The sequence below is a fragment of the Microtus pennsylvanicus genome, chromosome 11 (genome assembly GCF_037038515.1).
Source record: "Microtus pennsylvanicus isolate mMicPen1 chromosome 11, mMicPen1.hap1, whole genome shotgun sequence".
NCBI classification, from domain to species: domain Eukaryota; kingdom Metazoa; phylum Chordata; class Mammalia; order Rodentia; family Cricetidae; genus Microtus; species Microtus pennsylvanicus.
The window spans coordinates 9,144,473-9,164,363 of record NC_134589.1 but is presented as its reverse complement, the minus strand read 5'-3'; the positions used below and the strand labels follow the sequence as shown (position 1 = coordinate 9,164,363).

The 19,891-nt window shown below is 55.3% G+C and overlaps 1 protein-coding gene across 5 annotated transcripts; it reads left to right on the top strand.

Moving 5' to 3' along the window:
• Positions 1–141: 141 nt before the first annotated feature.
• On the top strand, positions 142–18,857 carry Grin2c (glutamate ionotropic receptor NMDA type subunit 2C). Of its 5 annotated transcripts, none has more exons than XM_075990051.1 (14): positions 142–357; positions 6,708–6,814; positions 7,069–7,482; positions 9,666–10,264; positions 10,556–10,670; positions 11,721–11,932; positions 12,086–12,248; positions 12,505–12,658; positions 13,680–13,805; positions 13,928–14,157; positions 14,480–14,640; positions 15,083–15,270; positions 16,766–16,998; positions 17,334–18,857. In XM_075990051.1, exons 3-14 carry the CDS (start codon positions 7,084–7,086, stop codon positions 18,462–18,464), a joined length of 3,711 nt encoding a protein of 1,236 aa, XP_075846166.1. In that variant the 5' UTR covers positions 142–357; positions 6,708–6,814; positions 7,069–7,083; the 3' UTR covers positions 18,465–18,857. The 5 variants fall into 5 exon arrangements, with proteins under 5 accessions (XP_075846166.1, XP_075846163.1, XP_075846167.1 ...); XM_075990048.1 differs by having other exon boundaries at positions 12,083–12,248; XM_075990050.1 differs by lacking the exon at positions 142–357 and adding an exon at positions 382–575 and having other exon boundaries at positions 12,083–12,248.
• The last annotated feature ends 1,034 nt before the right edge of the window (positions 18,858–19,891 follow it).

Below are 19,891 nucleotides of genomic sequence, written 5' to 3'. Positions count from 1 at the left end.
AACACAGGCTGGCAGGGAGGGACCTAGAAGGACCTGGGGGGCGCCCGGTGGCCGGCTGGGGCGGGCCAGGGTGGGGCGGAGGCGACCGGCGACGAGCTCCATCACAGTCTGCTGATGAGCCCCGAGAGCCGGAGGCGCGCCTTTGCGCAGCCCGGGACACAGCCCCGCCGCGGGGGCCGGGCGCGGGGGCGGGCGACATCCAGGCCGCGCCAACCTCACTGGTCCCGCCGCGCCGGGCTCCGGTGCCCGCCGAGCGCACGGCCAACGTGCCAGCTCGCCGGGGCTGCTGACGCCGGACGAGCATCACACGGGAGGCGGCAACGGGCTCTGGGTGTAGGTGCAGAGCCCCTTCCCCGGGTGAGTGGGGCCGGGGGGCTGGCAAATATAGGACGCCAACTTCGCAGGCAACTTAAGGGGCTCTGGCGCCGCGCGGGCAAGGATGGTGGAGACAGAAGCGGGACGCCCGCGACTGTCCGGTCCGGCCAGTTCTGGGAGTCAGGGGCCCCGGGGACCACTACCCTCGAGAGCCAGACCGGTGTTGTGGACTCGGGCGCAGAGGAAGCGAGGAGAGACAGGTTTGGGAGATAGACAGACTAGCCGCGGGCGCGAGGGAAGGACACGGGCGGGAGGAGAGTCCAAGGCGTTTGTTCCTAGGGTCGTGGAGTCTCCTTTCCTTCTCCTGTCGCGGTGGCCGGCCAGGCTGGGGACAGTCCCCGGACGCGGGAATCTGGATTGCCGTGTCCAACTGTTGCGGGTGGAAGCCGCTGAGGCAAGAAACCAGTTAGGGACCAGGACCGAGGCTGGGTACGAGCAGAACGCGGGGAGCTGGAAAGGACACAGCTTGGAGCGCAGGCAGATAGGGGGCTGTGGCAGTTGCCGAGCTGGTTCCTGTTGGGCACCTGCTGCGCGCATCTGCCATCTACAGAACCCCTCACTAGGGTGAGTTCTCCAAGCCCTCTGCTTCCCACTTTCCTCCTGCCCCTTCCCTGGGAGCTCCTAACACTCCACCCTCTGACCTCCGAGATCAGTGGGTTTCTGGGGTTAACAGGATTTGCCCAAATGCTGATCCCCGCGCCCTGATGCCCCCCAGGTACTGAGGGCTCCAAAAGGAGGGTGGGCAGAAAAGGCCACGGGAGAGCCTGTGTCCTGGTGTCCTGGGCCCTGCAAGCACCAGTTGGAGGCTGGAAGTCTCCTGGGGCTTCTACAAGGATCCCCGACGGCTGGGAGGAGAGGCTGGGAGGAGAAACCTTAGTCTCCAGCTTGGAAGGCGATTTGTGCTTGGCCTAGGCGGGCTGGGGGAGAACTGCCAAAGGCCAAGGCACCTAGCAGGCTGCAAATCTCCCAAGGGCGTGTTTGGCGAACCTTCAAAGGTCCTGTTGGGCAAGAGGCAGAAATGCCTGCTGGGGAAGCTGACCCCATTTGCTTACTCCGTGTCCCAGCCCTCCCTTCCCAATGGGACATCTGGTATAGCACCCTCAGTCTTCAGATGGTGGCCTATTCCTGGCCCCATCAACAACCCCCTTCCCCCAGCTACAAGAAAATTTGCGGGGGGGGGGGCACGGCATATTTGAAGATGCGGTTCCCACTGGCTTTTAGGAGCAGGTCCAGTTCCTGCCTCTGAGCTAGTTTCTAAACTTGTTAAGAATAAAACGTAAAAGGAACAGGTCCGTAGGAAACGGAATGTCTGGGGGTTCTCTCTGGAGGGCCATCTGGGCTGGGTCCTGATCCACAGGCCGGCCTGCCAGGCTAACCTGGCCATCCCCTGCCCAAGAGCTTGAGATCCAAGAGCTTGAGTCAGCGGGCTGGGGGCATAGGACTTGGGGCTTAGAGCTAGGGCTGGGTTGGGGGAGAGAGTTCAAGGGGCAGTGGCCAGGTTGGGGGCGAGGAGTGCGTGGTGCTCAATTTGGCCGCCAGGAGGCGTGGCGCGGGTCCCCGCGCCCAGAGTCACCCGCCACTGCCGCCGCAACGCGAGTGTCCTTGAGCGGCGAGTGATGGTGGCCCTTCGGTGCTCGCGCCCCCTCCTCCCGCAGGGGCAGCCAGATGCCACGTTCCCTGTGAATTATTTATCGCCGGCCTAAAAATACCCCGAACTTCACAGCCCCAGAGTAAGATTCCTGCGAGGGGAGGGGGCGGGGCGCCCCCGGGGGCTGAGAAGAATCAGCCGGGAGGGGGCAGTCAGTATTGGAAGAGGCAGAAAGAACTCAGTGTCCCCACTAGTGTGGACAACATAGAGGCTGTCTCTTTCCAGGTGCCTGGGGTGTTCTGGGGCAAAAGCGAAGGAAGGAGACCACAGTAGAAGACGGTCAGATTTGGGAAGGTTCCCCACTGGCAAGAATCAGCAGCCTAGGTGGATGACACTAGCTTTGGGGACCAGAACTTCTGGGCTTTGGGAATGGGGGAGTCGTCAGAATCGTGTGTGTGTGTGTGTGTGTGTGTGTGTGTGTGTGTGTGTGTGTACAGCCTTGTCAAGGACCCTGGGTATGACTGGGGGTTGGTGGAAGCAGAAGAGAAGGGCCCTGAACATGTGGGGGTAACAGAATCTTTCAAGAGGTGCAGAGTGACCTAAAGGACTGGCTATTGCTAACCTCTCCTCTGTCCTTAGGGATCAGGTGTTCAGCAAACACTACTTTAAAGTCCCTTTGAGAGAGAAGCGTCATCAGAAATGTACAAAGGTTTAATAATGGTGGGGGATCTGAGAAGGACCAGCTCAGAGCTCCACACCCTGCACAGAAAGAGCAGCGGAACCCAAACCCTGTCTTTTTCTGGGGGTCCAGAGCTGATGCATTAAGATTAAGGGCAGAAGCCTATAGAAGGGGGTCTTAGGCTGGGCTCTGAAAGACAATGGAATTTTGTTTGGGAGAGATTTCTCTGACCTGAGGAACAGCAGGAAGCAAGGCCTGGGGAGAAAGACAGACCATCATCATCTAGCAGGGTTGAGAATCCAAGTAGGGGAAGACAGTGGGTTTGGGTTAGCTTGTTGGACATTGGGAATTCATTTGTGAGCACCAGAGAGAAGCTGCCCTGCTTGACACCTGTCACAGGAACCAGATGGAAGTTCCAGCAGCTAGGAGGGCAGGAAGCTGATGGGGAGGAGAGGCCGGGGGCCAGTGACATGGAATGGGATGCATCTTGTGAGGAGATGCCCTGTCACGTTGGTTTGTCAGCTCAGAGACCTGCCGGATTCTGGCCTTACAGCTCTTACAGTCGGCCTTCATGTCCCCCACCCCTACTCTGAATCCAGAAGGTTGTTTTCACACTGGTGGAAAGCTGGGACGGAACATCCCCCTTCAGAGTCGGGAGAGCACCTGGGCCCTTCCCCCAGATTCACATTGTTCTGGAGAAAACAAAACAGGAGCCTCAAGTGTGGTTTTAAAATTTCCAGTACCAGCTGGGTGGTGGTGGCTCATCCTTTTAATCCCAGCACTCAGGAGGCAGAGGCAGGTGGATCTCTGTGAGTTCGAGGTCTACAAGAGCGAGTTCCAGGACAGAGAAACCTTGTCTCAGCAAAAAAAACTTTCTAGTAGCATCAATAATAAAAGAGGCAAGTGCTGTGTGTAATGGGCACATGTCTTTCATTTCAGCACTGGGGTTGAAGAGGCAGGCAGAGCTCTGTGAATTCTAGGCCAGCAGGGGCTACATAGTGAAATCCTGCCTCAAAATAAACAAATAAATAGTCAAATAAAAGGGGAAATAAAATAACTGGTGGTGGCGGCAGCAGTGATCCTTGAGCCTATGCGAGCCCCTCGCCCAGCTGGGCTCTGCTCTGCCTGGGCCCTTGGCTGGACTCCTATGTAATTTATCTGACATTTTATTTTGGTTTTCCTCACCCCTTCAAACTGCTCCCTTGGCCAGGCATGAGGGAGCCATGGCCTTGGTGAAGTTACCTGTCTTTTCCTTCATAGTCCTGGTGGGGGAAGGGAGTTAGGTACTGCTTGTGGATTAGGTTCCCCCTCCCCCGCTTTTTTTTCTTTTTAATCAATCTGGAATCTGAAAAGTGTGGATTCTGGCAAATGTCTTGTGCACTTTATCCCACTTACCCCTGATCTGTTACCCCCGTTCTTACCACTTGTTGTCCATGGTCTTTCACCCCCAAGCACCACGTCTACAGACTGAGGACCAGCCCCCTTCCTAGCCTGTGTCTATCTATTCTCAAGCCCCTTTAGGGTGTTGAGAAGAGGAGATGGGGGCATGACCCCTCCTCGGGCATCTGGGACGGGAGGGTCTTGCCCCTGAGGACTTTACGCTTTGCTGTAGGCTCTTTCCCTGACACATTTGTTAAAAATCAAACCTGGATAAAACTACAGGTTAATATGAAAAAAAGAGAAGCAAATGAAAATTTAATAGTATGGTTTATTTATTTAGTTACTTAGTTACTGGTTTTTCAAGACAGCTTCTCTGTGCAGCTCTGTCCTGGAACACACTCCATAGGCCAGGTGGCTCCTAACTCAGATATTCTCCTATCTCTGCCTGCCAAATGCTGGAATTAAAGGTATGCACCACTATGCCTAGCTTCATAAGTATAGTTTAACTCAATATATCCAAAATAGCATTTTAACATGTAGGGAATATAAAAATATAAATGAGGAGACCTGGGAAGCTGGCTCAGTGGATAAAGAATTTTCCATATAAACACGAGAACCACAGTTCACATCCCCAGAGTTCATGTAAACACTGAGTGGACACTGTAGCTTACCTGTAATTCTAGTGTTCTGGGTTCAAAGGAAAGATTCTGCCTTAATGAACACAGTGGGGAGTAAGCCAGGCAGACTTCTGATGCCTCAGGCATCCACATGTGCATGTAGACTCACACACATTTGAACATCACACACATTTGAATATCACACACACACACACACACGAACAAACACATAATAAAGAATATTGTTGAGGCAGCTTGCATACTTCTTCACACCATCTCCAATATCCAGTGTGCCTTAGTGCTGACAGCACACCTCGCTTCAGCGAGAAGCATTTCAAGCTGTGTGTGCCTGGGACTACCGCTTTGCTCAGCACGGGTCAAGAGAGCCCATGACAGGGAGACAGAGATGCAGCTGCTTGTGGCTCCCCACTGGGAGGAACCTAAAAGAACAGGATGGGCGCACAGGCTTTCAAAAGAGCAGGGAGCATATGACCGTGCCCTTTGCTGCCATGCTTCGAAACGATGTGACGTGACTCAGGAGCCCCTCCCACACTCAGTCATGCCTCCGAGCTGCCACTCACAGGCAGGGGGAGATCTCCCGGCTTCTAGTGAATCTGCAGCGTTCCTTCCTCGGCCACCAACCCTCTCTTCTCAGCCTGAACTTCTACCGCCTGGCACTTTAAAGCCCCGACCTGTTAAACTTGATCCTGTTTGCCAATGATAACGCTGTAATTGTTATCAGTATCTAACTCCTAAGGGAGCAAGTGCTGGATCCTTAGCTGAAAGAAGGGATGATGGGAGGGGAGTAGGGGTGCCAGGGTCTGATGGAAAGAGAAGCAAGCTTAGACAGAGGAGATGGGAGGTGCCTATCGCACCCTGCTGGTTTAGCATCTTCTAGAGGGCAGGGACCATGTCTCCTGGATTAGCATCTCACCATGCAGCAACTCGTTCATGAAAGGTGATTTGTGCACATGTGTCCCAAGTCACACTTTGTAACTGAAGTTCATTTTTGTGGTCTCCATCGAAGCTAGAGACAAGACGTTCCCTGCACACTCCCTGGTGACCCTTGCATTTCACTGCCCCATGTCCTTAGAGAGACCTGGAGACTCTGGAGGGAACCCTAGTGGGGGGTCACATAAAAGGGGTGTCACGTAGGAAATCAGACTTGGAACAAAAGCAAGAGAGAGGTTTAGTGGCCTGCAAAGCAGAGAAAAGGTTTGGAAGAAGCCAGGGCTACCTTGTGAGTTCCCTAGCTCCAGCCTCTGTAGCTTTGGAGCCTGTCCTGGAACTGGCTCTTGTAGACCAGACTGGCCTTGAACTCACAGAGATCCGCCTGCCTCTGCCTCCCGAGTGCTGGGATTAAAGGCAGGTGCCACCACTGTCTGGCTCTGGCTCTTGGTCTTGATCCAGAATGAATCTCTGTAGCAGACAGACGTGGGCCCTTAGGTTAGATGTTTAAAAGATCCTACACACCAGCGGCGCGATGTGAAATAGCAGATGTAGGTTGAACCAAGCAAGTTGGCCTTGACCGCCCTGCTTAGGGGGCGTCCTAAGTGAGCTCACAGAGGGGAAGGTGACAATGACATCCAAGCTCTGGAGGAGTGGATCTGCCAGGCAAAGGCAGAGGGCCAGAGGCTGGCTCTGCAGCAAAGCGGAGGAGCCATTGTATTTGTTCTGATGAGGGATAGATGCCAGATTCAGTTCGGCTGTAGCATGGACTGGGCCAGGGCAGTGCTCGAAACTACTTTTGCTTCATCTGACAGAGGCACTGTCGCCAACAGGATAAGATTTGCTGATGGCGGTGACTAGCTGGATCTCTTATTCTGCAAGTTCAGAAAGGCTGAGTGACGTCTCAAAGGCAGCCCAGCTGAGGCCGGAGAGACGGCTCGGTGGCTGCAGAAGACTGTAGTTTTATTCCTAGCACACACACCTGGCCGCTCACAACAACCTGGAACTATAGCTCCGGGGGCTCTGACTCTACCGGCACTCACACACACGTACAGACCCCTACACAAACACATACAGCTTCACAAAAGTTCGTAATAAAGCTTTTCTGTTTGTTTTAAAGCTCACACCGCTGTGAGTGGCGTTCCTGATTTGAGCTCAGCTCTGTCCACCTCCGCTCGGGGCTCTTGAACACTAACGTTCCAGCGTCTTTGCTAGAGTGGAACCCAGGTAACTGGGTTGGGGACTGAGACCCTTCTAGCTATTTATAAATAAGGGTGACAAGCCTTGTCATGGCTTCTGCTTCTCCAAGGTGCCCTGGGGATGCTCAGCTAACCTATCTCTTTCTCTGTGTCTGTCTGTCTGTGTGTGTCTCCCCGTGGCGGGAGGCTCTCTCTTCTCTGTCCTCTGGCCGTGTGTTCTCTGGTCCTTACCTCCTGTCTGTCTATCTGCCTTTCTCTGTGCCTGCCCTGGTTTCTCTACAGGACCCTCCAGTGGACATGGGTGGGGCCCTAGGGCCGGCCCTGCTGCTCACTTCACTCCTTGGTGCCTGGGCAGGGCCTGGCCCAGGACAGAGAGAGCAGGCAGTGACGGTGGCGGTGGTGTTTGGCAGCTCCGGGCCACTGCAGGCCCAGGTCCCTACTCGTCTCACCCCCCAGAACTTCCTGGACCTGCCTCTGGCGATCCAGCCACTCACAGTTGGCGTCAACAACACCAACCCCAGCAGCATCCTTACCCAGATCTGCGGGCTTCTGGGCGCTGCCCGTGTCCACGGCATCGTCTTCGAGGACAACGTGGACACCGAGGCAGTGGCCCAGCTCCTGGACTTCGTCTCCTCCCAGACCCACGTGCCCATCCTCAGCATCAGTGGCGGCTCTGCTGTGGTCCTCAGCCCCAAGGTGCCTGTCTAAATTCTTGTCCCTTCCTTCTTGAGCCCAGGGCTAGGATGGAGCTAGGGTCCAGGGCTGAGTTTGGACTAGGAAGCAGCTTAGGTCTTCAGAAGCTGGGACTGGATGGGACTGAAGATGTCATGGAAGCGTGTGTGTGTGTGTGTGTGTGTGTGTGTGTGTTCCCTCACTCCAGAGTACCAGGGCTCTGAGCTGCTGTCGTATTTGTCTGGATGAGGTGGTCAGACAGCCTTCCAGCTGTGGTGGCCTGGCTACCTACTCTGCTTCTCCACTCATTGGTCAGGTCCTAGGCCCTTTGGACACTGAGAATTCATATGTAGGGTATAGCACGACAGGGCCAGATGACTGTTCCAGGCATGGGAGAGACAGGCACACTTGGTCCCCTGGGGAGAAAGTCCCCAGCACATATACAATTCCAAGTGACAGAGGCATTTTGAAGGACAGACAGACGCCACCAGGGATGGAGTCTTACGGGGCCTGTTTGGATAGGGTGATGGTCAAGTTTCAGCAAGTGATGTCTGCTCTGAGGCCAGAAGCGAAGCGGGAATTGGGAGGGATATAAGGATCTGGCGGGAGCCTTTGCTGACAGAGAGAAGCCTGGAGAAGGAGGTGGGACTCGCCACTCGGGAGGCATTTGGCTTTATTCTAAGTGAGGGTCAGCCAAGGAAGGCAATGTGGGAGAGCACTGGCTTGGTTTGCTTCTCTTTCATTGCTCCTTCATCACAGAGAGGTCTGAGAATATACAGAAAGAGAATAAAGACACATCACCCACTTCCGTCCACCTTGGCCCCCTCCCTCCCCACTTTCCTCCCTGCCCATCGCTTCCTCCACTGTGGTAAACGGACACAAAGTTCCAGACAGCTTCTTATCCCACCCATAAATATTTCAGTGTGTACCTCCAGCAGACGGGAGCTTAAGAAAAGTAAAACCACCATACATTCTCACATCTAAAATAAATAATAAAAGTTCCTCAGCCTCCTCAAATATCCAGCCAGTGGCCACACTTCCCCACCGCCTCATAAATGTCATACATGTTTACCTTTAAGTCTGTTTGCTTGGATCGGAAGCCAAATAAGGTTCACACATGGTGGCTGATGGCTTCAAAGTCTCCACCTTTGCACGGTCTCTCTTTGAGATAGGATGCCACCTGTATCCTGGGCTACAGTTTGGAACTTACTGTGTACATCAGGTTGGTCTTGAACTTGTTGCCCTCCTACCTCCCAAGTGCTGTGGTTACAGGCATGGGCCACCACAGCTTGCTTCTCTTTTAGTTAAAATGTGGCTATTGAAGAAACTGAGTTTGGGGCCTATAGTTCTCCCCTGCCCCACCTTTTTTGTTTTGATTTGTTTTTCGTGACAGGGTTTCTCTATATAACGGCCCTGGCTGTGCTGGAACTCTCTCTGTAGACCAGGCTGGCCTAGAACTCACAGAGATCCGCCTGCCTCTATTTCCCGAGTGCTGGGATTAAAAGCATACGCCACCACCACCAGGCTTATAGTTCCCTTTTTTAAAAGAATAAGATCGGAATAAAGACGAGGAGGCGTCTTGGGAGTAGCTGTAATGGCCCCAAGAAGACCTTAGGAGAACCGGGTCACTGAAGCTGGCAGTGCCTGTGGACTTTGGGGTGTAGAAGTGATGTGAAGGGGTAACTTTGTTGCTCCGGAGACTCTAGGCAGGGTGGTGCTTCCTGTTATCTATCTCTGGGTGGGGCAACAGCTTCCAGGACTTTGTTTCTCAGCTCTCACGGTACTTGGAGAGTTCGCATTGTAATTCCCAGGTTCAGATTAGTCTGGGCAATGCTTCTTAAACTCACAGTCTCAGGTGGAACCGGAAGAGCTTGCTCATAGGCAGATTTCAGGCATCACCCTGAAATTCTGTTGGATGCCGTAGGTGTCGGGGTGCATCCAGGGCTTCTGGGTTTCTAATAAGTTCACTGATGGTGCTGAGGCGTCTGGTTGGTGGTCCAGGAGGGTCAGGTTCGGGGGCGGGAATTTTAGTTCGTAACATTCCCCAGTAAATCCAGTGGGCCACAGGGCTAGAGTTCCCCGGAACACTGAGCCCTCCCCAACCCTGACTCCAGGGTTTCAGGAGCAGGGAAAGGTGGGGGCAGGGGCGCAGGGCGAGGCTCATTCCGCCCCGCCCCCCACTCAGGCCCGCCACACCCCGTCCCCAGGAGCCTGGCTCCGCCTTCCTGCAGCTGGGCGTGTCCCTGGAGCAGCAGCTGCAGGTGCTGTTCAAGGTGCTGGAGGAATACGACTGGAGCGCATTCGCGGTCATCACCAGCCTGCACCCGGGCCACGCGCTCTTCCTCGAGGGCGTGCGCGCCGTTGCCGACGCCAGCTACCTGAGCTGGCGGCTGCTGGACGTGCTCACCCTGGAGCTGGGCCCGGGCGGGCCCCGAGCGCGCACTCAGCGCCTGCTGCGCCAGGTGGACGCTCCCGTGCTGGTGGCCTACTGCTCCCGCGAGGAGGCCGAGGTGCTCTTCGCTGAGGCTGCACAGGCTGGCCTGGTGGGACCCGGCCACGTGTGGCTGGTGCCAAACCTGGCGTTGGGGAGCACCGACTCGCCCCCGGCAGCCTTCCCGGTGGGCCTCATCAGTGTGGTCACTGAGAGCTGGCGCCTGAGCCTGCGCCAGAAGGTCCGCGACGGTGTGGCCATCTTGGCCCTCGGTGCCCACAGTTACCGACGCCAGTACGGCACCCTGCCTGCTCCGGCTGGGGACTGCCGAAGCCACCCCGGACCTGTCAGCCCTGCTAGGCAGGCTTTCTATAGGTAAGTACCTACCCATCATGTGGGGCATTTCAGGGGACTTGAATGGCAGCGAGCTTGGGCTCCCGTTCTCTCTCCCTCTATCTCCATCTCCCACTAGCATATGCTAGGGTCAAGTTACTTTAGGACTCTGGGTCTTAGCATCCTTATCTGAAGAAGCAGTGGGTTTGGAACGGTCCATGGTGTCAACACAGGGAGACTTAAGATAATAAGCACACGCATGAGTGCCCTTTGATGGTGGTAGTATGGGGTGTCCTGGGCACATCCTGACCCCTCTTTGCCTCACCTCCCTAGGCACCTACTGAATGTCACCTGGGAGGGCCGAGACTTCTCCTTCAGCCCTGGTGGGTACCTGGTCCAGCCCACCATGGTTGTGATCGCCCTCAACCGGCACCGCCTCTGGGAGATGGTGAGATGGGGGTGAGCCCAGGGCTCTCTGTTTCCTGTTATTTCCCCCACAGCTGAGCAGAGTCCCCCTGTTCATGGCTCAGCCGAAACTTCCTTCACTAGAAAACCTTTGAGGCCTCCCAGATGCTTTAGGACACCCCTCCCCACCAACCCACAGGCTCCTAGAACACCCTGCTTTCCTTGTACTGCTGAACTTAAGCATTTCGGCTGCATAGTCCTGGCCCTAGAGGGGTGACCTATGTCTGAGCTGGCCAGCTGGACACGTAAATAATTGGAATAAGGAAAGATCCGTGCTTGAGTACAAATGCATGCAAAACAGCACCAGGCACGGGGTGATTATTCATGCCTGTAATCCTAGTACTCAAGGGGCAGAGGCAGGAGGATTGCTTCAAATCCAAGCCCAGCTTGGTCTATGTGATTTACATAGCAAGTTACAGGCCAGCAGGGCTACATGGTGAGAACTTGTTTTGCCCTCTGACAAAACAAAACAAAAACAAACCAAGACGGCGAGTAGAGAGGAAGACAATTTGTTTTGCTTTCAAAGGAAAAAAGTACAAAAGCCATTGCTAAAGTCGGGATGTCTAAGTTGGTCTGTAGAGCACTGAGCAGAGCCCAGTAGGACAGGGTGCTAACCTAGTGTAGACAAAAGGCTGTTAAATGATGCGGCGGATGGTGGGGGGGCTTAAGAACAATGAGGGAATGTTGGACATGAATATGGCTGAAGGCTTTGTGCTGAGGTCATGGGTAAGTGAGCATCGGAAGACAGCCTGAGCTTTAGGAAGGTGTTTTGGGTCAGCAATGATGTGGTGACAACCTTGGAGATCACAGGACCCCGAGGAGGCTTTGGGGAGCCTGCCCTGTGCATATGTTCAGCCCTTGGCCTGTCTGTCTGTCTATCTTCCACTGCCTCTGCCCAAGCCTCCCCAATCTGTCTTCCCTGGGTATTTCTAGGGTTGGTGGCTTTGGCAGATGGTCTGCAGAAGCCCTATCTGGAGAGTAGGGATGGGGAGCAGTACCGCGGGTTCTGGCTGAGGCGGGTTGTCCTCTGCAGGTGGGGCGCTGGGATCACGGAGTCCTGTACATGAAGTACCCAGTATGGCCTCGCTACAGCACATCTCTGCAGCCCGTGGTGGACAGCCGGCACCTGACGGTGGCCACCCTGGAAGAACGTCCCTTTGTCATTGTGGAGAGCCCTGACCCTGGCACAGGTGGCTGTGTACCCAATACTGTGCCCTGCCGTAGACAGAGCAACCACACCTTCAGGTCCGGTGTGAGCTGGGGGCTGCCCACGGGTGGGTCAGCTGCTGTGTGTGTGTCTCATGCTTGGGTAGGGGCGGGGTCCATATGCCAGGCTGGGAGGAACAGCTGGGGCTGAGAGCTGTGCTGGGTTCTGACTTATGGTGGTGGCTGCAGCAGCGGGGATATAACCCCCTACACCAAGCTCTGTTGCAAGGGCTTCTGCATCGACATCCTCAAAAAGCTGGCCAAGGTAGTCAAGTTCTCCTATGACCTGTACCTGGTGACCAACGGCAAGCATGGCAAGAGGGTGCGCGGCGTGTGGAATGGTATGATCGGGGAGGTAGGTTAACCCCAGGTTCAACCATAGGGTCAGCTGGGACCACCCTTCTTGCTGTGAGATTTCACGGTTCCCTTAGCCATGTGGTTGTGCAACTGGGCTGTCAGCTCTGCAGTGAAGTCCTGGGAACTGAGCTCTGAGGACCCAGGGAGGGAGTAGCCGGTTTACACTGTTGGCTGCTGGATGCACTTCCTGGATAAGGACTGGGGAGGATGCTGAAGTCCCTGGGAAACCTCTTCAATCCCCTCCTGACCCCTAGGTATACTACAAGCGGGCAGACATGGCCATTGGCTCACTCACCATCAACGAGGAGCGCTCTGAGATTATCGATTTCTCTGTGCCTTTCGTGGAGACGGGCATCAGCGTGATGGTGGCCAGAAGCAATGGCACTGTCTCCCCTTCGGCTTTCCTGGGTGAGCTTTGGGTGGCCAGTGAAGGCTCTGGCACATGGATCCAGGGGTGGGGGTGGGGTTGAATGGAAAGGTAAAGTTTGGGATGGACCCTCAAAGCCAAGCATGTTACCCTCGAGTGTCTTAGAGGGTGGTGGGAGGCTAGTGAAGGGGAAATGGAAGGAGCGATGCTAATGTCCGTGGGCTCTGAGCCAGGTCAGGGTGAAAAGAACCGGGCAGGCTAATGGAGCCACAGGGAAGGATGCAAAGACGGATTGGCAGGCTGGCTACAGGCTGTGCTATTGGGATAGGCCATGGGCCAAGGATGAAGCATGTGGGGAGTATGAGATAGACGCTAATGGTTTTCTTAATCCATTGGGAACTCTGAATTTGAGGGGTCAGCCCCATTGTGCCAGGCCCCCAGCCAGGTTACAGGGTTATAACAAACAACTAAGTTCCTTCCCTTTTCCAGAGTGCCCAGTGGGAGGTCAGGCAGGCTTGTAGCGTGAGAGCTGTGAGGACAGAGGAGGGGCTGAGAGCTGGCTTCGCTGGTGTGAGATCCCAGCTGGGCGGCTTTAAAAAAGTCACAGAGCTGAAGGTGTTGGCTCACGCCTTTAAATCCAGCATTTGGGAGGCAGAGTCAGGAGGGTGTGTGTGAGTTCCAGGCCAGTCAGGGTGAAACACACACACACACACACACACACACACACACACACACACACAGTCTCTGAGTGTGTGGGTGTCAGAGAAGAGACCCACCCCCACATCCTAGGGTGGCTTTCCCAGCAAAGAAGCAATTGCTCTTATCTTAATCCAGGAGACAAACTCTGAAGGGCTTGGGTTTTAAGTGCCCATGTCAATGGGATGTGGGATAAGACTTGCCCTCAGGGCCTCATATTCCAGGCCTAGAGTTCAAACCCTCCTCAGTAATGGACTCCGCTGGCCTACAGCAGCCCCCTCTTTGCACGCGTTACTGGTTGTTGCTGCCTAGTGCTATTGGAACAGGGTGGGGCCCAGATCTCTGAGCCACTTGCCTTGTCCCCAGAGCCCTACAGCCCTGCCGTGTGGGTGATGATGTTTGTAATGTGTCTCACGGTGGTCGCCATCACCGTCTTCATGTTCGAGTACTTCAGCCCGGTCAGCTACAACCAGAACCTCACCAAGGGCAAGAGTAAGCTACTCCATGGGCCCGGGTGGAGGGGCAGGGTGGAACCTCCAGGGAAGAGGCTCCCACCAGGCTATGAGCCCTTTCAGTGGGTCAGGGAGGTCCCAGCGCTCACCTCTCACCCCCAGAATCTGGAGGACCATCCTTCACCATCGGCAAGTCCGTGTGGTTGCTGTGGGCACTGGTCTTCAACAACTCTGTTCCCATCGAGAACCCCCGGGGCACCACCAGCAAGATCATGGTCCTGGTGTGGGCTTTCTTTGCCGTCATCTTCCTCGCCAGCTACACAGCCAATCTGGCAGCCTTCATGATCCAGGAGCAATACATCGACACTGTGTCGGGCCTGAGTGACAAGAAGGTTCCTGGGCCACAGCCAGGTGGAGGGTGGGGACACACCAAGGGTGGGGATAGACCTTGGATGGGCAGACACAGGACAGTCTGGGGAATTGGAACTAAGGCTGAAGCGGGAAGAATTTGGGGGCCTGAGGAGAAGGAACCATGACTGTTCAGGTCCACAGCCTGAGCGGCCTTGGCTGAGTCTCCCCTGACTCAGGCTTCTGTGTTTCCATTTGTAAAAGACAGGGGAGGCCTGGGCTGTGAAAGTCAGACTTGGGGACTGGGACTCTGCTACCCAGAAGGCTAGATGAAGAGGGTGGGAGTGGCTTGCTTTCTGCCTATAGTTTCAGCGGCCTCAAGATCAATACCCACCCTTCCGTTTTGGCACGGTGCCCAACGGCAGCACGGAGAGGAACATTCGGAGCAACTACCGTGACATGCACACCCACATGGTCAAGTTCAACCAGCGCTCGGTGGAGGACGCTCTTGCAAGCCTGAAGATGGGGTGGGTCCCCAGTCCCGTGCCCTCCTCTGCCTCTAGCTCCGTGTCTAAGCACCCTTGGGTGTCCCTTCCTTAGAGACCTAAGCTGGGGACAGTGGAGCTGGCATGCCTTGTGGGGCTCCTGAGGAGGGAAGAGGGGGTCTTGAGGCAGAGTGGAGAGGAAAATGAAAACAGGTATTTACCATATGGGCCAGAAATACAGGTGAAGGGTGGACCCTAGTTTGAGGTGATTATAAAGTTGCAGGCTCTTGAGGGCACAAGGGGATGAGCAGAGGGACTTATATTCTAGAGCAGAGTGTTCACTGTCCTCTCTGAAGAGCGAGGAAGGGGTCCTTGCAAGGGCACCTCTCTGGTGGTGCCTGTAGGCTCCTGTACTCAGACCCTTGTCTTGGGTTTGGTGCTTCCCATATGTGTCCCTGGCCCTGAGGGCTCAGCCTGTCTCTAGGAAGCTGGACGCCTTCATCTACGATGCTGCTGTCCTCAACTACATGGCGGGCAAGGATGAAGGCTGCAAGCTGGTCACCATTGGATCTGGCAAGGTCTTTGCCACCACTGGCTATGGCATTGCCATGCAGAAAGACTCCCACTGGAAGCGGTCCATAGACCTGGCACTCCTGCAGTTCCTGGGGGACGGTGAGTACCATCGCTTTTAGGGTCCAGGAAGGGAGCAGGGTGGACCACAGAGCCTGTGGTTATCCGCATCTCCATCATCATTTCTGTGTGTGCAGAGTCTCAAGGGGAAGGCTTCTGGGGGTGTGGATGGGGCAGTTGGGGTGCAAGTATATGAGCCCTCAGGAAGGGATGACTTGTAAGAGGGAGCAAGGATCAGAGCTGGGGGTTCCCCAAAGGGCAAGAAAGGCAAGAGAGTTACTTGGTGGGGGTTCTGAGTGACTGAGTTGCCCCAGGCACCTTCTGGTTTTCCTGGATGAGTACTTTTCTTCTCTCATCTTGAGATTACCTGTGGTGTGACCAAATTTCTGCCTACTACCAACCTAGAAGCAGACTAGCCTTGGCAGCAGGGCTCACTAGTTGGAATGGCCAGCCTCGCCTGCTCTAAACCTGAAGAAAGCTCTGAGTTTACAGTTCCAGGCTTAGCAGATAAAATGTTGTCTGAGTTTGGTATGGGGGTGTGGACATCTGTAATTGTAGCACTCAAAGGACCCAGGTAGAGAGATCATGAGTTTGAGGCCAGCCTGGACTATAAATCAAGAGCTTGTCTCAAAATAAAACAAAGCACACTCCATGCCTTGGGGCTGCAGAGATGGCTTAGTGGCTAAGAGTATGCACTGCTCGTGCAGAGAGCCCGAGTCTGGTTCTTAACACCCACATGAGGTGGCTCATAACTGACTGTAATTCCAGCTCCATGGGGACTGGATGCCTCTGGCCTTCATGAGCACCTGCACTCAAATAGTACCCATGCATAGACATAAATATACAATATTAAATTATTAATAAATCTATTGTTTATTACATTTATTATTTTTAATTAGAAATAAATTGACTAAATTTAATTAATACATAATTAAAAATAAATCTCAACAATCCCCCATAATCTTGAACTCAAAATGCTGTCAATACCATAAATTCTGTGTAATAATGAGAGCAAACAAGAGTGCTTGCAGTCACCCAGGGGCTCAGCGCGAGCTTGGCATGTCAGCGGTAGAGAGCATATGGTGAATGAATGAATGGCTGGACGGATGAATGAATGAATGCTAAAATTTAACCAATTGGCAAGCCTTTACTGGCAGGCATGGTGGTGTCAGCCTGCAATCCCAGCACTTGGGAGATGGAGGCAGGAGGATCAGTAGTTCAAGATCTTGCTTGCCTACTATCAAGTTCAGGGCCTGCCTGAGCTACATGAAACCCTGCCTCAAAACAAAACAAAACAACAAAAACAAGACTTTACGGGGCGGATAGGAGCGGGCGGGTAAAGGGCACAGGACTGGCATTGATTCTGCAACTAGCTTCCCTCTACCTTTTCTTCTTGCTTTACTGGCGGCCCCTGTTCCGCCTCTGCTGCACTGGTCCCCACTGTGAAACAAATATGTAGAACCGTCCTCTATCCGGGCGCAGGGAGAGTGTTGGTGGGCTTGTGGCGGTCCTGAGTCTCGTGTGTACCCTCTGCCAGGAGAGACGCAGAAGCTGGAGACCGTGTGGCTCTCGGGGATCTGCCAGAACGAGAAGAATGAGGTGATGAGCAGCAAGCTGGACATCGACAACATGGCGGGCGTCTTCTACATGCTGTTAGTGGCCATGGGGCTGGCCCTGCTGGTCTTTGCCTGGGAGCATCTTGTCTACTGGAAACTTCGCCACTCAGTGCCCAGCTCGCCCCAGCTGGACTTCTTGCTGGCTTTCAGCAGGGTAGGTGCCTGCCTCTTCCTACACAGGTCTCGGTGTTAGAGACAACAACCCAGCTGGCTGCGGACCCATTTACAGATGTCAAACTGAGATCTTGGCAAGAGGCGGGATTGCCAGCAAGGTGGGGCTTTGAGACCTCCGTGCCACTTGCTAGAAAGTGTGGAGAGAACGAATAAACCTGATACTTCATCCATCTGCCAAATAGCACATTGCCTGACACACCCGGAGCACACAGTAGGGGGTGTTTAAAAGATGTTTCTGAGAACATGGTGGGGGTCAGTGGTGGCTGGTCCCTGCGAGGAAGGCTCAGCTCATGGCCTATCTCTCCTCTATTGTAGGGCATCTACAGCTGCTTCAATGGGGTACAGAACCTCCCCAGCCCTGCACGGCCACCCAGCCCGGACCTCACAGCAGGCTCGGCCCAGGCCAGTGTGTTGAAGATGTTGCAGGCGGCTCGAGACATGGTGAACACCGCGGATATGAGCAGCTCCCTGGACCGCGCCACACGCACTATAGAAAACTGGGGCAGCAACCGCCGAGCACCTGCTCCCACCAGCTCGGGCCCACGGTCATCCACCCCGGGTCCTCCGGGACAACGGAGTCCCAGTGGCTGGGGGCCTCCCGGTGGGGGCCACACACCGCTAGTGCGCAGGGCTCCGCAGCCTCCCGGCAGTCCCGCTACGTGCGGGCCGCCTCTGCCTGAAGTGTCCCGAGCACCCTGCAGGCACGCTTGGGATGCGCGGTGGCCCGTGCGGGTCGGGCACCCTGGGCAGCACCTCTCGGCCTCCGAGCGGCGCGCGCTCCCGGAGCGCCCCCTGTTGCCAGCACACTGCCACTACAGCTCCTTCCCCCGAGCTGAGCGATCCGGGCGCCCCTACCTCCCGCTCTTCCCGGAGCCCCCGGAACCCGACGACCTGCCCCTCCTCGGGCCGGAACAGCTGGCTCGGCGGGAGGCTCTGTTGCGTGCGGCCTGGGCCCGGGGCCAGCGTCCTCGCCATGCTTCCCTACCTAGCTCGGTAGCAGAAGCCTTCACTCGATCCAGCCCGCTGCCTGCCAGGTGCATCGGTCACGCCTGTGCCTGTCCCTGTCCCCAGAGCCAGCCATCCTGCAGGCACTTGGTTCAGGCACAATCGATGCGGTTGCCGTCCTACCGGGAGACCTGTGTGGAGAGCGTACCAGCAGGGGTGGCCACCTGGCAGCCCAGACAGCACGTCTGCCTGCACACCCATACCCACCTGCCATTCTGTTGTGGGGCTGTCTGCCGTCATCCTCTACCCTGTGCCAGTCACAGTCCCTGGCTCGTTGGCACCTGGGAGCCTCCATTACACAGAGGCAGGACCCTGGGGCTAGGGTCAGGCTACAGGGACAGTGGGGTGCTGGAGGAGGTCAGTAGGGACGCTTGTGGAACACAAAGTTTTCCGAGGTCCTGCACCTGGAGGCGAATCTCCAGCCTGGAATCGGAAGTGTGAGGTACCCACAGGCCTGGTTCCTGCTGGATTGGATTTCGTGGCTGGGCTTGGCCATGTTTGGTGGGCAGGCAAGTGTGGGCTTCTCTGGCTTCTCCTTTGAAATCCTGGCCACAGGACCCCAGTGAAGGCGATGTCTGCCATGGCCAGCTTGTGATCGTAACCGGCTCAGGTCCTGGTGTGGGCTGGAATCTTGCTCAACACACAACTTTGCAGTCACAGGGAGTAAATGGGTCCCTATCCTGGTGCCAGCCAGTTCCTAGTTGTGAACTGCTGTACCTTTGGGTTGGGGACACAGAAAATGGAACCGGAGAAGGGGGTGGGGGCCATCCCACCCCTTGCTCCAGGAGGCTGGAATTTCTTCTCATTGGAGCATTAAAGCTATGTTTTACAGCCCACTTGGTCCAGGCTGCCTCATTCTACATCCCGGAGGGTGCCCAGTACAGCCTCAGGTGTGTTCTGGGCTGGACATTTGCTTATAGCACACAGACAGCTCCACCTTGGGAAGCCTTAGCTTCAGGGGTGTCCTAGAGCAAGGTAGGAATAGATGAGGCTGGGGGAGGGGGAGGCTCCCGGAAGCATAAGCCATTTGGTATTCAGGGCCAGTTCCACCTATTCTGAGACAATTCTGCTCAGTATGGGGGCTCTGGGGCTGATGGATTGAGTTCATCACTTGGTCTCCCTGCAAAGGGAGGCACTTGCTGGCAGGGAGAGCGGCTGTCTTGACTGGCTAAGGAGACCTCCCTGGGAGCCTGACAGTGTCACAGCGGTAAAGGCCACTGAAGGTCTGTTTGGGGAGTCTGCCAAGCTTGCCTGGGGCCTAGCCCATGGTCTCTGGAAGGTGGGCATAGGTACCATTCTGGGTCAGGCATGGTTCAGCCTCACTGTGTTGAAACTTCAGGTGGGACAATCTGCCCATCTGTCTAGCACCCCAGGTTCCCTCTGGGGTTCTCAGCAGAGGACCTTGCCTTGTCACATAACACTGGTCCTGGGGACCTCTGCAAGGACGGCTTTCGCAGTCTTTCAAATTTCCCCGTCAGGTCAGCAGTTACATCTATTCTCCAGCGACTGTGAAGGGAGCGAGCGTCGGTAACCGCTCCAAACGTGAAAAGCATTACTGGGCCAGGCAGACCCTTTTGTACTGCTATGATGTCAAGCTGGGGTCATGCTGTCCTCGATAGATTAGGTGGGCTGGACACTGGCAGATATTTCTTCCACGTGACAGAGGGAGGCAAAGTTCGGGAGGGGAGTGCTGGGTACAGCACCCCCTGGAGCCCAGTGTCCTCAGCCACAGTTGCTCATGCCGCCTCTTCAGCCTCCAACATCACTGCTTGGCTGGGGGCCACTATAACCGTGCCTTTTTTAGTTTTGTTTTATGGAAAATGGCAAGGTCAGATACATTTCTGTCATGGTCAGAGTCTGACCACCCT

What these genes read in the sequence shown, in the direction of transcription:
- Grin2c (XM_075990048.1), top strand. Translation starts at nt 7,084, where the DNA reads ATGGGTGGGGCCCTAGGGCCGGCCCTGCTGCTCACTTCACTCCTTGGT. An exon ending in GGCACCGCCTCTGGGAGATG is followed by an intron (nt 10,671 to 11,720) that starts GTGAGATGGGGG and finishes TGTCCTCTGCAG; the next exon opens with GTGGGGCGCTGGGATCACGG. An exon ending in CAGAGCAACCACACCTTCAG is followed by an intron (nt 11,933 to 12,082) that starts GTCCGGTGTGAG and finishes TGGTGGCTGCAG; the next exon opens with CAGCGGGGATATAACCCCCT.